Raw genomic sequence first — 15,739 nt, 5'->3', positions numbered from 1 at the left:
GTGACATGGTTTGATTCTTCAGAAAACAAGAAATTATACCTTTAACTCTTTCAACACTTTGGCTGTTTACCACTTAGTAACTAAATGCCAATGAAAAGGCACTTCTATGTTTCTGTAGACACACTTTGTCAAGAAGAAAATACATAACCTCAAGTGAAGAAAGACAGTGACCCTGTTGCTCAGTGCTGTCTCAGAGAAGTGGTAAGAGTTCAGTTACATACACAGCAGCATCCTGGAATAAATAGATATGATCTGCACAAAAATAAAAAAAACCCTCAGTAGTTTTGGTGTTAAAGTTTAAGCTGAGTCACGATTAGCTCCCAGAGGACATGAATTAGAGGTATAAAACACATATTAAGCCATTACATGCTGTTAAAAATATTTTACTGTGCTACACATCTTAAAAGTTGTGAAACTCATGATTCATCAATGCTCTGCTTATTGCACTTAATCTGTTGATGGACTCACATTTGTACAGCGCTCTTCTAATCTTACTGTCCATTCAAGGTACTTTCACACTGTAAGTCAAATTTACACACCCATAGGCATACGGTGGTTTTATCTATCACTCACTCACATACCGCAATTCGAGGTTCAGTATCTTATCTCTACTCAACCTCCTCTAGTTCCTGAGCCAAAGCCACCACTTTACACGTCTACATTTCTTTTCCTTTTTTACAGCGTTGCCTCCTGGGAGGGACATATATAAGGCTAAATCTGAGGAAAACAGAACAACACAATGGTAAATGTATATCTGCCTTGCTGAGTTACCTGCCTCTGGAAAGATGCAGTCCATCCTATGCCTTAAACCCCCTGGGCAGACAGTGTTATGGCATGTGTTGCTGAGTCTGTCTGCATTTAATTCACAGCTTACTGCTTTAATAGCTACAGCACCCTGCTCTCTCCTGAACCCAGTGGCCATTCTACCACCTGAGTCAGACTATAATAGGTTGTCCAGAGATATAGCTGTTCAACTGCCTCCTACAGATGAAGCTTGATGGGGAGCCAGTGTCTAAGGCAAGATGCTCATTTTCTCAACATGGGCTTCGTTGGCTCAGCTCTGTCTGCGTGTAACATAGATATGGCTGGTAACGGATACTGTTCGAAAAGGCCCACGAAATCTCTGGTCAGGTTGAAAGAAATCCTCTGTGTTTATGAAGTCTCAGTACTAAAGCATGGCCAAGAAGCAAAGCCACATATCACTATGGTAACCAAACAGCTTGGGGTTTCAACAGGTCATACTGACTTATTACATGCATGCATTAGAGCTTAGGTTTAGTAACTAAGTAAGACAAAAAAGTGAGAAAAAGAGCAGAAGTCATCAAAATAAATTAACGTGAGAGAAAGGGAAAAAATATAAATCAGATCAATTCTATTGTACTTACACAGCAATGATGACATACATAGTAAGGCCAAGACCTTATAGTACTCAACTGTTTCACAGTGGGAAGGAAAAACACAATTTTAAATAGGAAGAAACCTCAGACAGAACCAGGCTCAGTAAGAGTGACCATCTGCTGAGACCCGAGAAGAAGAAAACACACATTACTTTCCAAGCATGCAGCATATGTGAGTGAAAAAGTGTCTGTGAAAGAGAAGCTGTCATTTCACCCCCCTGAGAGTCAGTGTGATGTGCAGTCTGAGTGTCTTAGCCATGCTAAGGGCTCTGTGAGCAATAGCTTTAAGGTAGATTCTCATATAAACAAAGAGGACGGGTCAGTAATTGACAGGTAATGTTCAATATATAGAAAGAAAAATGAAAAACACCCGACCCAAAAATAGAGAAGAACCAAAGTCCTCCATCAAAGCAAGCTGGGCTTCAATAACACCTCAGCAGTGCCGCAAGCTGATCATCTCCATGCCAGTCCACTCTCAGGCAGTAATTTGTGACAAAGGAGCCTGAAGCAAGTATGTAATGTATAAAAAAGTTGGGCATTTCTGGATTCAAAAACATGCTTTTCATCGTTATAAATATGATTCTGAGTAAAATTCAGCTGAGGTATTTAAAATTAAAGGTTTATTAATCCAAATAATTAATCATTAAAGAAAAATGTGCTTGGTACTAACAGTAAATTTCACATGGTACTTACATAGAATTTACATGTATTCAAATGATTTAAGTCAGCATTTTGAGCACAGTTCATTTTTTTAAGCGTTTATTGTGAATCATTTTTTGATTGAGTTTAGGAAATGAGCTAATAATTTGAGATACTGGTTTCTGCTTTTAATGAGTCATACATAATACGTACATAATCATCATCATCAGAATGTCAGAAAATCATAATACATGAATAGAATACCTTTTAGACATAAACTCAGACACAAAATGTCATTTTTTTTTTATCCTTTCTTTGTCATTGAAAGAAAGGGTTACTTCTGAAAAGTAAACCCGGTATTGAGTTGCTAAACTAAATGATTAAGATGCAGTCTTATTTTCTCTCACCCTGTAGCAATAATGAATAGTTTTTCTATTTTGCTTGCAAATTGTGCTTTTATATAAAAAAGATCAAAGAATGCAAGTGGAAAAGGCATATTATTTTTCCTCAATACAAAAAAAAAGAAAAGAAATTCACTTAAAAGTACTGTAGGGTATTAGAGAGCCACAAAGTGATGGGTAATAATGCTGCTGGCTATTATTTTTTCTATTTTAGTTGCAAAAGCTCATTACAATTTAACTGAACAAAACAAATAAATATGGAATGGAGTGATGTCTGAAAAAAATGGTATAGGGGAAAAAATTATGCTGCGCTCGAAAGAACAACTCCACAGTGCACAAATGATGTGTTAAGAAATGATCATTTCAAGATTTGAAGCGATTTACTGCCTTCAAAGGGAGACTGTCAGAGTATGCAGTCACATCCAAGTGTGGGCTGTCAGAAATGTCCAGGTCCAGTGTTTTTTAAAATCTAATGATACTGGCATTAATGTTGAAACATTTTGTTCTGTACTATTTCAGCCATCATCCAATCAAGTAGCTTTATGAGTTTGTAGACACTTAACGTAATGCCAGAGGGTCACAGCTTCATGCTTGTTCTCCCCAGCTCCACACCAAACTGCTCCATTTATTTTCAGTTTCTCTCTGCAGTGTCGGGTAACATGGTTGTGCACTGAGATGGTCAATAATGAGACAAATGTCCTCTTAACGAATACAAAATCCTTTTGAGACATTCTGACAAGTAGGATATATTTAGTGTTGTGTTTCTGCCCATCCAGTAAATCCAGTATTCAGTTGCTAGTGTGGGAGCGGGAAACTTTTCTTTTCTTTTTCCCCCAGAGGGCCACACTGGCTAAGATAAATTAAGGGCCACACATTGAATAATTGGATTTAAACATGAAGTGCAGAGCTGAATTATTTTAAACTCAATCAATCTCGTAGCTATGGCAGATCATTTTACAGTGAGCTATTTTTCAACACAGAAATGCTGATCCCTTGTTTCAAAAAGCAAGAACTTCTTTATAGAAAATATAAACTTTTTTAAAAACTTTAAGATTACTTACATAAAACAATCCATTTACTCTTATGCCAACTTTTTAATTTACCATACATTTTACATGAACCACTGCAATTGTCCATGATAAAACACACTGCACTATGTTATGAATATATAATAGGTTGGGCACGAATGACATATGTTGAATGTGAAACATGCAAATGTAGAATGTAACATTGCATTTTCTCAATCAAAAGAATTTATAATAAATGTTTTTTCAAACCATATAGTATTAATAATCGCTATATATGTGATAATGTTTGTGCAAAGTGTTGCTGAGATATAACACATACAGACATATATACACTACAATCATTACAGTAAGGTAAGCAGATAATTTTATAATCATGAAAATGTACAATTTACCACTAGGGTGCACTGACCAAAGAAAGTATCAATAACAGACACTTATAATGAATAAATTAAACTCAAATAATTTCTGCTCTCTAATTACTTTTACTGTTTTCACTGGTGTATCTACCTCAGAGTTTAATACTACTTCAGCATGGACTAATGTGCCTGAATGAAGAACTTAATAGGCTAGTATTTATTGTTTCTGAACATGCATAGGCTCATATACTGTCATGGCGAGTGAGATGAGCCGTGTGGAAGAAATAAAGGAGGATCCAAACGCAGGCACTTGTAAAGGTGTGGGGTGGTTTATTTATACACAAAAATATAGATGGACAAACGGTAAACGGAGAACTAAACTATACTGGGACAACTAAACTACTGAGCCTGAACAAGAACACGAACCTGAACATGAAGGAAGACGGAAGATATGACGGTGACAGTAGGGAGAACACACGAAAGGAACATGGTAGATACACAGACGGACCAGCAACTACAATAACAGAAGACACGACTACACACAGGTGGTGGACACAGCTGGGAGCAATTAACGAGACGAGACAAGAGGTAAACCTGAACACATTCACAAGAGACGCAGACCTTCACAATAAAACAGGAAACAAGACCTCACTACACAAAGACGCAGACTCGACACTGAGAGACAGACAGAAAATGACACATGGAACTAAACCCACACAAAACATGACAACACAAATCCTAAACCATGAGTAAACAGAAACATGGAACTCTAATAATACGCAACTCAAACAATAGGCAACAATTCCTTAAACCTGAATAAACAGAACATAGAATTCAAATAGTAACTAACAAATCACAAATAATCAAAAAACACCAGACAACCCCAAAGCACTCCAAGATGCAAAATAAACCAAAACATAGGGAACTCAAAATGCTGGGTCGAACCGACCCAGAACCGTGACATATACAATACACGAGTAATGAAATAACTCTGGCATGGGTTAGATGTTGAAATATGCAGCAGAGTCTATCTATCAGTCGGGATCTGTAACATGTGTTTCTTTACACGCGTGTGTTTGTTTGCACACGTGTGTTTGCTTACACACATAAGAGGAGGGAATATCAGTAACTAGCAGTACAGACTCGCGGTGTTTTTCTTAACCTCAAGAAGCGAGCAAATATTTTTTAGTGACTGTTTTGTCTTCCTGAATATGTGCCACATGCGTGTGTTTAGTGACTCTGAGGCCTTCTAGTCACTATAAACTCCTCTACATTCATCAGCTTGTCACTGACTTTGCCCTTATGTCCTTCAGTGTTCAGGTCAACCAGCAAGCTCTGGGTCTAAAAATATGTCACACAGAAGTACCAAAAACAGCACTTCCAGAAATGCCCACTTGAATCTGGCTTCCAAACACAGACTGTATAAAATATGGAAATACCCCACTGAATCATTAAGGCTATTTAATGCCATCTATCCATTTTCTGCCTATGGTTGACGCCTGAGCCACAAAAACTGAGTCCATTTGACACGAGCCCCTCACCAAATACTGAGCACCTCACCCTCCCACTCTTCAGAGGGAGATCATTTGTCCTGCGTGAATCCACAGTTTCATTCTTTGGACACTACCCATAGTGCGGGTGAGGATGTTGACTTCACTTTCACGTTCAGTTCTCTCTTCATCCTAACAGACCACTACACCTATTACATTACTGCAAACACTGCACCAATCCATCTGTCAATCTCCTGTGTCCTCACTTGTAAGCAGACCCTGAAATGAGGATGATGATGGACCCCTTGTAGCTCCCAAATATGACATCTCCAAAAATGGTTTTCTAAGCTGAAATGAACCAATACGCAGCTAGGTGCCTAAACTGACAGAGAAACTGTGTAAACGCTATCCCGCGACCATCACAGGCAACAGTTCTAGCTGCAATGCTGTCTTCTCTCCCAGTTCTCAAATACTTATAAAAGTTATACTAGTTGGATAACAACAATGGCTACCCCTTTTACCAAGATGGTGACAATGAAAATAAAACAGACTTCACACAGCAGTCGATGACATCACTGTGGCTAGATCCATATTTTCCACCTTCTGTGCTTTTCAAGTATAATTAACCCATTTTGAAACTCTTGTTGCAACATAGTTTAAGCACTTTATCAGGAAAAGGGAAATATAATTAGGTTTTTAGGAAAAAAGCAAAACATAAACAAACAAACAAAAGCTGGCTTCAAAATAGCAGTGTAGAGTAGTAGTGTAACAATAAGACCAGACTCAAAAGCCAGTGTGTAGTATGTCTTGATGCATGGTCCAGCTGTGTGTAGGCAGGCAGGAATGGAGGACCCAGATGTAGACTCAAACACGGAGACAGAAACTTAAGCTCAAAAGTTTAAGACAGTTTTCAGTGGGGAGAAATGTTTTCGTCACTCATCCAAGTGACTTCTTCAGTCTCAGCTGACTGCAGATTTCCCCAACCTTATAAACAGTACTTTTGCACAATGACTGAAACTAGCACCGCTGATGAACAATGGGCTGTCAGGTCAGTTTCTTGATCATGCTGTGTGTAGTATAATAATAATAAAACAAACCTCATCAGAGCTGAGAAAGACAGCAGAGTGTTATAGGGTTTTGGCTCTTTTAATAACATTCATGTGATCCTACTGCTTTAATAAACTTAAACTTAATTTATTAAGTTCAAGTAAAAAAAATGCATTATGCTTAACAGAACTGTTCCAAAGAGTCTGCAGTGTAACTGTAATAAACAAAATATAAATCCTACTTGTAGGAGGATCAAGCTGTCACTTTATGGGGGTGGTTTCTACCAGTTTCTCTATATATAGGTACATATGTGTATATGTTTGATCAAATATTTTATTAAATTACTTTGCAAGAGCTTCATATCTTTACTGTCACCACATCTTTGGTGCTATAACAACAGTTGGAGGACAGAAAACAGTCCTCAGAATAGCATTAAAAATCTGAGTGAGTTTAACAATTCATCTAAATACAGATGTACATGGAAAACTTGAGTTTTTCTGTGTTCTGCCTCTGTTTTGCAAAAGTTCCTCAAAAGTTCCAAATAAACTATTACGATACAACTTCCAGCAGCCAGCGTTTAGAACATCCTGACACAGTCCAGGTCAGAAAAAACTATTTTACTTGAGGAGATACTATTCTGTCTCTGGAAACCCTTTGCCTTCTGTACATCCCTTTCCTTATGACCGTCCCACTGGAGACGGATATGAGTGGTGATAAAAAGCCAGATGGGAGCAGAGCTATGAATCCAGACTAGAGGCAGTAAAAATTTAGAGGTCCGTTGTTAGCAGTGAGAGGAGTTAATGCATGCTATTGTGTGTTAAGTGAAGCACCAACCATCATTCAACTAATACATTTTTTTTTCACAGTTTTAATTTTTGAGTACAGGTGATTATGTGTATTGTGAACAAATGGATACAAGACCACAAATAACGGTTTTTGAAATAAAAACAGGAGCTGCTTGCAAGATACGCTTGTAAAAAGTTAATTACAACACAAGCACATTATGAGGAAAAAGGGAAGTATAATTTAGTTTTTGTTTTACAGCTAAATTCGCTGTATAAACACAAGTGCAATCATGAGATATTTATACCCATTGCGAGGTGATGCAACAAAAACTGACAAGAGTATTAGAAAAGAGGGGAAAATGCCTCTGTGGTCTGAATGGATTTATTTTGAAGTTAAAACAACAACTGGATTTCAGTAAGTTGCATCAGTAAAAGACACCATTCAGAGTTCAAAGTCTAATCCCAAAATTGAACAAGTTGATGCGTTTCATGCTCTAACAGTTGTCATTTCTGCTCAGATCAAATGTGACACAGAGTGTAGTCTGTAGAAGTGAGGCAAATACATTTACAGGGTTGGATGTAGCCGTAGGCATTGTCACAAAGCCCCATTAGCAAAGTTCCTGCTTGAGACTTTCAGTGCTTGCTGTCTGCGATATGAGTGATATTCACATAATGTAAAATGCCAGATACGGTTTGACAGGGAGGATGGAATTGAGTTTTATGTGTACATTTACACATCATGTGTGTATACAACTCTTTTAATACACTATACACTATCGCTATACACACATCCTACACATTCATCTGCATGATTGTATCAAGGAAATTATGTATGTTAAAAAAAAAAAAGTTTCTGTACCTGTTGTGAGGTCAGTGTGCTCTTGAGACATGTGCTGGCTCTGGTGGACCCATTCACCATTGCACTTGAAGAAGATCTGGAGCGCAGGCCGAGCTTGACACCGGAGCTTGATGGGATTACTTTTGACAATGTAGGCATCGACAGGCTCCTCCAGGAAGTGAGGCAGGGTCCCAGATTGTCCATGCTGGAGGGCTTCACCTCGTTGACCTAAAGGATTAAATGAGAATGAAATTCAGACTGATGAAACAATAATGCAAGATCATGTCTGATCATACCTTATCATTGTCATAGCAACCCCGAGCTCCTGCGCTCCCTAGTGCATGTATAACAAGACTAATTCAGGCATATTTTGCAGCAAGAGCTGACACACAAGTGTGAGCATCCAGTGACATTGTAGTACATATAAAAAGAGCTACTTCAATAATTTTAACAAAGCACAGTGCTGTGCAAAAAAACAATAAAACTTTTCTCACTAAAGGTCAAAACAAACTTGCTTCACCACTTCAGGCAAAGACACACCGTCGACTACAACCCGTCTGCAAACCTGGAGATACTAGCAGCTGGTGATGTGCCACCCAAATGTAAACAAATTACTTGACCCTAAATGCAATATCCCAGTTAGAAAACATTTTTCTGTTAACTATGCAATAATGTTGTGCAGGCACAAGGTTTACTTGTAGTCTGAACTAATTTACTTGAGTTATTGTTAAAGTAAAATGCTAATCAGTTATGTTACTTTTCCTTAAAATGTCCAAGGAAAACTCTACTTTGGCTACTTGCTTGGCCACATCACCTACTAAACAATAATCTATCATTATTAATTAGAGTATGCAGTATTTCCATAATATTGGCTATTACTCAGGTGGTAGAGTGTGTCATATTATAATAATAATAATAATAATAATAATAAAAATAATGATAATGAACATAAGGTCAGGGTCTTGATTCCCAGTTTCAATAGTCAGTGTTTGAAGTATCGTTGGGCCAGACACTGAACCCCAGGATCTACAATGTGAATTTTAGATAATAGTGCTTGGGTGTAGAAAAAGTGATTGTGTTTGGGTGAATGTAGTACAAAGTGCTCTGAGTGCTCAAAATTGATTAAAAAGGTGCTATATAAATCCATATATCATATAAAGCTAACTTAGCTGTCTCTCTGCATTCCGTCATTTCATCCTCTTCCTCTGGACTTCTGCAACCAGCCCAACTTGTGGTCTTTACTACCTCAGTCACATTAAGTTGGTGCACAGTTGTGCAAAAACAACAAGAGAGTGTCAACACCTAGTAAATGAGCTTCAGTTAGCATCAATAGTTGACTCAACATATATATTATTTTCTTAAGTTAAAAAAAAAAATGGTAACAAAAAACAGCAGCGAAACAGCTTTGCTAGAAAGTGAAGAATGCCAATTTTACGGGAATTTCTCGGGATAACTGAGATATGAGGTAAGCCTGCTAGAGTGCTAAACATGAAATATAAACACTACTTCACAACCAGCTAGGATTTGAGTGATGAGACACTATTTTCAATGAGCAAACTGAATTTATGGACAGCACTCCCACAAAGTAAAAATAGCTATTATAAAAAAGTTTAAGTGTAATTACTCCAATAAATATCTCACTGAAATTGATCAAGATACAGACATCCTAATGTTGATCAGGAAAATCAATGATAGTCCTATAAAAGCAGCTTTGGAGTCAGTTGTTGGTGTTCACTAAAGACAGCTAATTCAGTTTAAGAATTCACTGAACAGACACTGGCAACACATTAACAGGCATTACTCCCTTCTTCCTTTTCCCGTCTGAGATGTGTTCCAGTCGGCACACGTTTTGCTACTTCTGAGGCCCACAAGTGTAATTACACTCTGACTAATCCTCTAGTTTGCTGGAACCTCTTTCATGCAAGTGTGAAGGGTTTAGTGAGGCAAACCGTCCCGCACACCTCCCCTCCTGATACAAACTCCCCACTGCACACTGCACTCCATAGTGATGTGTGTACCTCTGAAAAATCCCATCAGGATTAGAGAACCCACTCTCCCCTTTTCTCTTCCTCTCTCTAGCTAATCTAATCCTCCTACCTTTCCTGCCGGATGTCTCCTGATCGAGGGAAATAGATAAAAAGTGTCTGTGTGATTCCTTGGCTGTGAAAATCACAGCACTTGCCTGGTGTTCTCCCCACCGTGCGACACATTCACATTCACATTCTCTCCCTCATTCCTGGAATTGAAGCTGAACAAAGAGACATGCTTTTAATTTCAAAATGACTAGCCGCAGGCAAGCTTTTCTTGTACAGAGTGCTCCAATTTGTTTTGCGAACGGCACATTGACATGGCATGTTTGTGTTTGGATAGATGCAAAACATAGACGTGAGAGCGCATCCAGAAAATGATAGATGGGAGCAAGAATACACAAACAAATCGCTGTCAAATAAAGCAACAGCACTCAGAGTAATGACTCTTCTGGTAATAGATCAGGTATTATACTAATGCTTACTAACATGGCAGTTTAATGCCTCTGCTATTAATACCTGTACCATCAACATCTGCATTAGTAAAGTATTACAGGTTTATTTCACTAAGTAGTCTGTTCAGGTTTTCAGTTTTTATTCAGCCGTTTGGAACATAATAAGACAGATACAGGAAAAGAAACTGGTCTGATTTAAAATGCTGGGTAATTTCGGTGTATAACTGGAAACACAAGGACTTAAGTGTTTAGGCAGCAAGATTAGGTAATTTGCTCTTGAAACTACTGATCATATATCACAAACATCAAGCAAAGCCTATCCTGTAGGATGCTTCTTTGCTTGTTAACGCTGTTTTAGAGAAGACGGGTTGAAGTGCTTCTAGATCCTGGTGCAGTCTTTAAAATGTAGGTGTTCCTCAAGGAGCAGTCCTCGGTTCCCTTATGTTTATAATGTGTTATCCAAATGCAATGACCACATTAACAATAAATCTCTCAAAATTTCTAAAGATTTTTAAAATCCTGGGTGTCTTATCTCACCTTAAACCTTACTGTCGTGCGAAAGTGATAATAAAATCAGCATTGTTTCATCTTATAAACACAGCCAAAGAAACTTGAAAACTATGTTTTAGAAAAACCTACATAACCCCATCTCCTAAATTTTTACACTCACTGCCAGTAAGCTATAGGATTTAAAGTTTTGTAGCATTTCTTTACATGGAGCTGGCCCTAAATATATTTTTGATAGGTCTGAGCAACACAAGCCTACTACACACCTTACATCATTCAGTACTGAACTGGTAGTGGTTGTAAAATCAAAGCAAGGTGAAGTAACTTTTAGTCCAGTCCACACACACATACATAAAATCAGGCTTGGCTTGAGGTATGCACACATTACTTCCTGCAAGTATTCTGCAATTTGGCTCAAATTACGTTATACTTTTTAACATTCTAGCAACATGCACTCTTTCAGTTTGTGGCCAGATTTTATACTGGTTCATCTGCATGTTCACAGGACAGGCTGAATCTTCTCCTATCAATATTTTTCGTCGCTGTCATTCAGGGAACCGTTGCACCTTGTGCTTTCTCAGTTTTCACAGTGATCTACAACCAATGCCTTCGCCTGGCAATAACACATAAGGGGCACCGATACATCTAGCCCACTCTGAGAGGAAAACAAGATATCACTGCCAAAGGGCTGAGTGATGGCTCTATTAAACACCCTCTTTTTCTTTTCCTCTCCCTGCCTCTCTATCAGCATCACAAGCAAACAAACTTTTGTACCATAAACACAAACAGTCTGCTAATATAACATTAGCTCTAAGGCATCTTTAAAGGACACCTGTTAATGTTTCAATTTAACACGCCATCTCCTCATATGCAAAACTATAAGCAATGTCTGGTCTCTTTTGTCAGTTCAATATATTCCTTGCGTTTGCTATCTAAAGAAAATGAGAGGGAGAAGCCGCTCGCTGACTGGACTAATTCGGTAAATCCTTTGGATGGTAGACTGTTTCCCAAAGAGAAAGATGACAGCTGTGATTCAGAAAGACAAGCTGGTGTTTGCCAAATTCTCCTCTACATTCAGCACACTCAAATGTCCCATCGCTCTCCTGTATCCATGTCAAACACCAGCTGAAGCTATGGAAAACTGACATCTTGACACACAAACTGCTGAAGATCATGTAGGTACTCTGACTGTGCCAGCACAAACACAGGGCTCCAACAACATGTCCTCTTCCTGCTGTTTCTTGTTTTATGCCTATCAAATTCTTGGCACCTGATCAAGATGCCTCTAGGACAGCTCCCTTTGAAAGGTTTTCTGGGTGAGCCAAACTGGGAAAGACCCCAGAGCTCACTGGAGAGCTTTTGTATCTTGTCTGGCCTGTCAATGCCTTGGGATCCCACAGGAGGAGCTGTAACGTGTTGCTGGGAAAAAGGACATCTGAAATACCTTCCATAGCCTGCTGCCACGGTGACCTGACTTCGATAAATTGATGAAAATGGATGGATGGAAATTTATCAAATTCAGACATTATATGGACTTCCACCCCAACCTTAGAGTTCAGACTACAGATCATGACCCAGATGTTACGTGTGCACTTCTGCTGTTTTGCCTGCCAGTAGCCTCTTGTGTCTCTATGCTAAACCTTTAAACTTCTCCTCGCCCTACAGTTACCTTGATATCCCCACCATCTGCATCACTTGACCTTCCAGCCTGCCTTCACATCTGGTGCTCATTCCTTTATCATCAGTTTAAACATATCAGGTTTTTTTTGCAGTTTTTTTTCCAGATAGTCTTCAGTAGGCTTATAGCATCCCACTGAGCTAGGCTAGTTTGTGCCCGCTTTATTGTGACCTTTGCCTGAATCTGATATTTGTTTGTCTAGTCTTTGTCTGTGTTGTCTGCTTCTACCTGCATGCTACTGACATTGGCCGATTTAAGCTGAGCCTTTTTGACCTTTACTTACTTAGTCTTCGGTTTTGGCTCCCGGGGATTCACTGATGCAATAACCCATGTCTCTATATCAAAATATCACGAAAGAGGAGAAACTATACTGTTTTTGGTCACAGCCTTCATAGCGAGCTTATCAATATGGAAACGAAAAGTTAACAACAAGACCTCTTCTCACCCAGCATCTAGTGCAAAAAGGCTTACCATGATCCACATAGGGGAAAATATCTAAAAAGGCAATGTCACACAAAATCACACAACCCACATTCCACACAAAGCCTGTGAATGGCTCACAAATGGCAAGTATATTCCATTTCCTGGCAGAACTGATTGCAGAAGGATCCTCTTTGTTAAGGAGCCAATTGCCTTCAGAACCTAAAGCCGTGCTCTTAACAGGAAGTGGTTGTAACACTTTATGAACACACAGACCCAACACAAAAAATTTGTTTTTTTTAGAGTCTTGATCTTAACGCAAGTCTATGACACAATTAGGAGGAATGGCACAAAATTTCTCCTCATTATTGAGCTGAAGCTTCTTGCTGTATAGGTAGCTTTATAATGTACTGTTTTCCAGGATGTGCTGTGTGTGATTGCTCAGTTTTTTTCAAAAAAGAAAAAGTTTAAGTGTTATTTGTTAAGTCAGATGGGCTTATAATTTTTATGTAATGCATTTTTTGTTTTTTCCCTCTGCATCAAAATAAAACTACAATAAAAGTTCGAGATTCTTAATTTTATTGTAAATGATCAAACATTCAAACTTGAAATTTTTACGACAATCTGCAGTAAATATTTCCTTCTGGGTTAACTGATCATTGCTGTCTTTGCAGTATGGTTTTGGGCACCACTGATATAAGAATTTAAAGACTGATATCAACAATTGTGATGATTTTAAAAATCTGACATTCTTATATGTTGGTCATTTAATTGTTTTGTTTTTCAGACACACAAAACATTAATGTCTACTTGTTTAGTTACTTGTTTATACTCGTGTCTGCTTGGATCAGCTGGTTGTTAAGTCTGTGGCGTAACAAACATGCATGTTGCCAACAGGGAAATTGCAAAGTGCAGCATCAGCACTCATAACATGGTTGAGGGGAGTTTTCCATACCTCTTCTTTACTTTACTTTTTATTTATTGGCTGTTGTAAATACTGATACCAATAGCTAATATAGCCCGTTAATTTTGGTCACCCTGAAAAGCTGCTTGCTGCAACACGCACTTTTTATTCCTGCTGTATTGAGAGGAACTGAATATACAGCAAGGCATGAAGCGCCACATAGACGGGTTTGATAATTTGTGTTCCTTCATTCACACAAAGCATGCTTACTTCAGTTTGAAAGAGTCATAATGGATGAAAAAGAACTTACATTTGCGGTTTCTGTCACCACATCACCACTCTCTACACTTTGAAGCTTTTTTTTTAAATGCACATTTACTCACTTGTGTCCCTTTTGTGGCTCCTGGGTCTCTTGTCTCATGCATAATGTTCACTGAAGCGAATTGAATTAGATTGCTTTCTGTCACAGAGGCACATGTGTGACCTCTGATTTCAAACTTCCAACAGGTGTAAGGCATCAAAAGCAATTCTCCAGCGTATACCATCCAGTACAGAGATTATAAGCACGACAACAGTGCAAAGACGAGAAAAATGTGTTTGACTGTGTGGGCGTTTGCAGGAAACAAAGGGAGAAAAACAAAGAAAGGAGGAGAATGTATGGCTTTAATAAAATGCAACATTCCCTTAATGTGTTGTCCAATATTCGAAGCCTGAAACATTTTACAGCACGTCTCATGTTTTGTATTATTCTTACATATGAGTAACTGGACCTCATTTAATGTTCTGTAGATGGAGCATTGGTAACATAATTACAACTAAAACATATCTTGCATCTCCAGTTCTCTTTTAATTAGCCTGGGAAACCAAATAAATGACACAACAAACTGGAGAGAAACACAGGAAATGGTATTAACTCACACGAGAGGTTTCAGGATAAAAATAAGTAGAAGCAGCTGCATGTACACGGGTTAACAAAAAAACATACTAATTAATTCTAAATTTGTTGATTAAGGGTCAGTGGCATAATTATTTGTTAATTATTTCACCGTGCTGCCATTTCAGTCACAGTTTGAAAAAAGAAGGTGCAAAGTTTCTTGGTGAACCAGAGACACATTTGTGGATTTGCTGCTATTTGCCTTTGTGTAAACACTGACTTTCAGGCTAATGTGTCTTTGTAAATACAGCTTGGCAATGGTCAACGCTGCATTAATTATATATGCCCAGTGTGAGGTGTCTTCATAGGCACTATTGACGCAAATCGGTGCAGCAGATGGATGGTCTAGTTTGAGGATCAGAGGTGAAGCTAGCAGAGGAGATGGGGGTGGAAGGAGATTGGTGAAGCAGATGATAGGTGGGTGTTGAAGATAGTGAGAAGCACTGGCGGAGCATCTGCTGAGATCACCGAGTGTACAGGAGGAAGACAAAAAAAAAATATGTTTAGCATTTTCAGGAAATGCACATAAGCCATGAGTCTGAACTAAAATGCACTAGTTTTATGCTCCTCAGCCAACTATAGCTGACTGCATAATTGCAACCTTTGCAGTTATGACTCTTTACTGTTATTGACTACTTTAGCCCCCCCCACCCCACCCCACTCCCACTCAAGATTTTTGAATGACAAGTATGCCACAGGAGAAAGATAGATATGGAACGATAGGATTTCTTGATCTCCTGGTACAATGGCAAATGAGGCGCAAAAGACGGGAACGTGAAATTTTGATTATGTTTAGTACCTGTGATTCAACCACATCAAAACCCATCAGCCTC

The 15,739-nt window shown here is 38.6% G+C and overlaps 1 protein-coding gene across 3 annotated transcripts in view; it reads right to left on the bottom strand.

Annotated features, from left to right (window-relative positions):
* The window catches only part of LOC146384042 (netrin receptor UNC5D-like), a 176,121-nt gene that overhangs the window by 64,772 nt on the left and 95,610 nt on the right, over positions 1 to 15,739 (bottom strand). For all 3 annotated transcript variants that reach the window (XM_084935746.1, XM_084935747.1, XM_084935748.1), the window contains exon 2: positions 8,003 to 8,209. In XM_084935746.1, coding sequence (XP_084791872.1) covers positions 8,003 to 8,209 — 207 coding nt within the window. The remainder of the gene's footprint in view (positions 1 to 8,002; positions 8,210 to 15,739) is intronic.

This window comes from Perissodus microlepis, chromosome 7 (assembly GCF_051167445.1).
Source record: "Perissodus microlepis isolate ML-2025 ecotype Zambia chromosome 7, ASM5116744v1, whole genome shotgun sequence".
NCBI classification, from domain to species: Eukaryota; Metazoa; Chordata; class Actinopteri; order Cichliformes; family Cichlidae; genus Perissodus; species Perissodus microlepis.
This window is presented reverse-complemented; position numbering and strand designations above follow the sequence as displayed.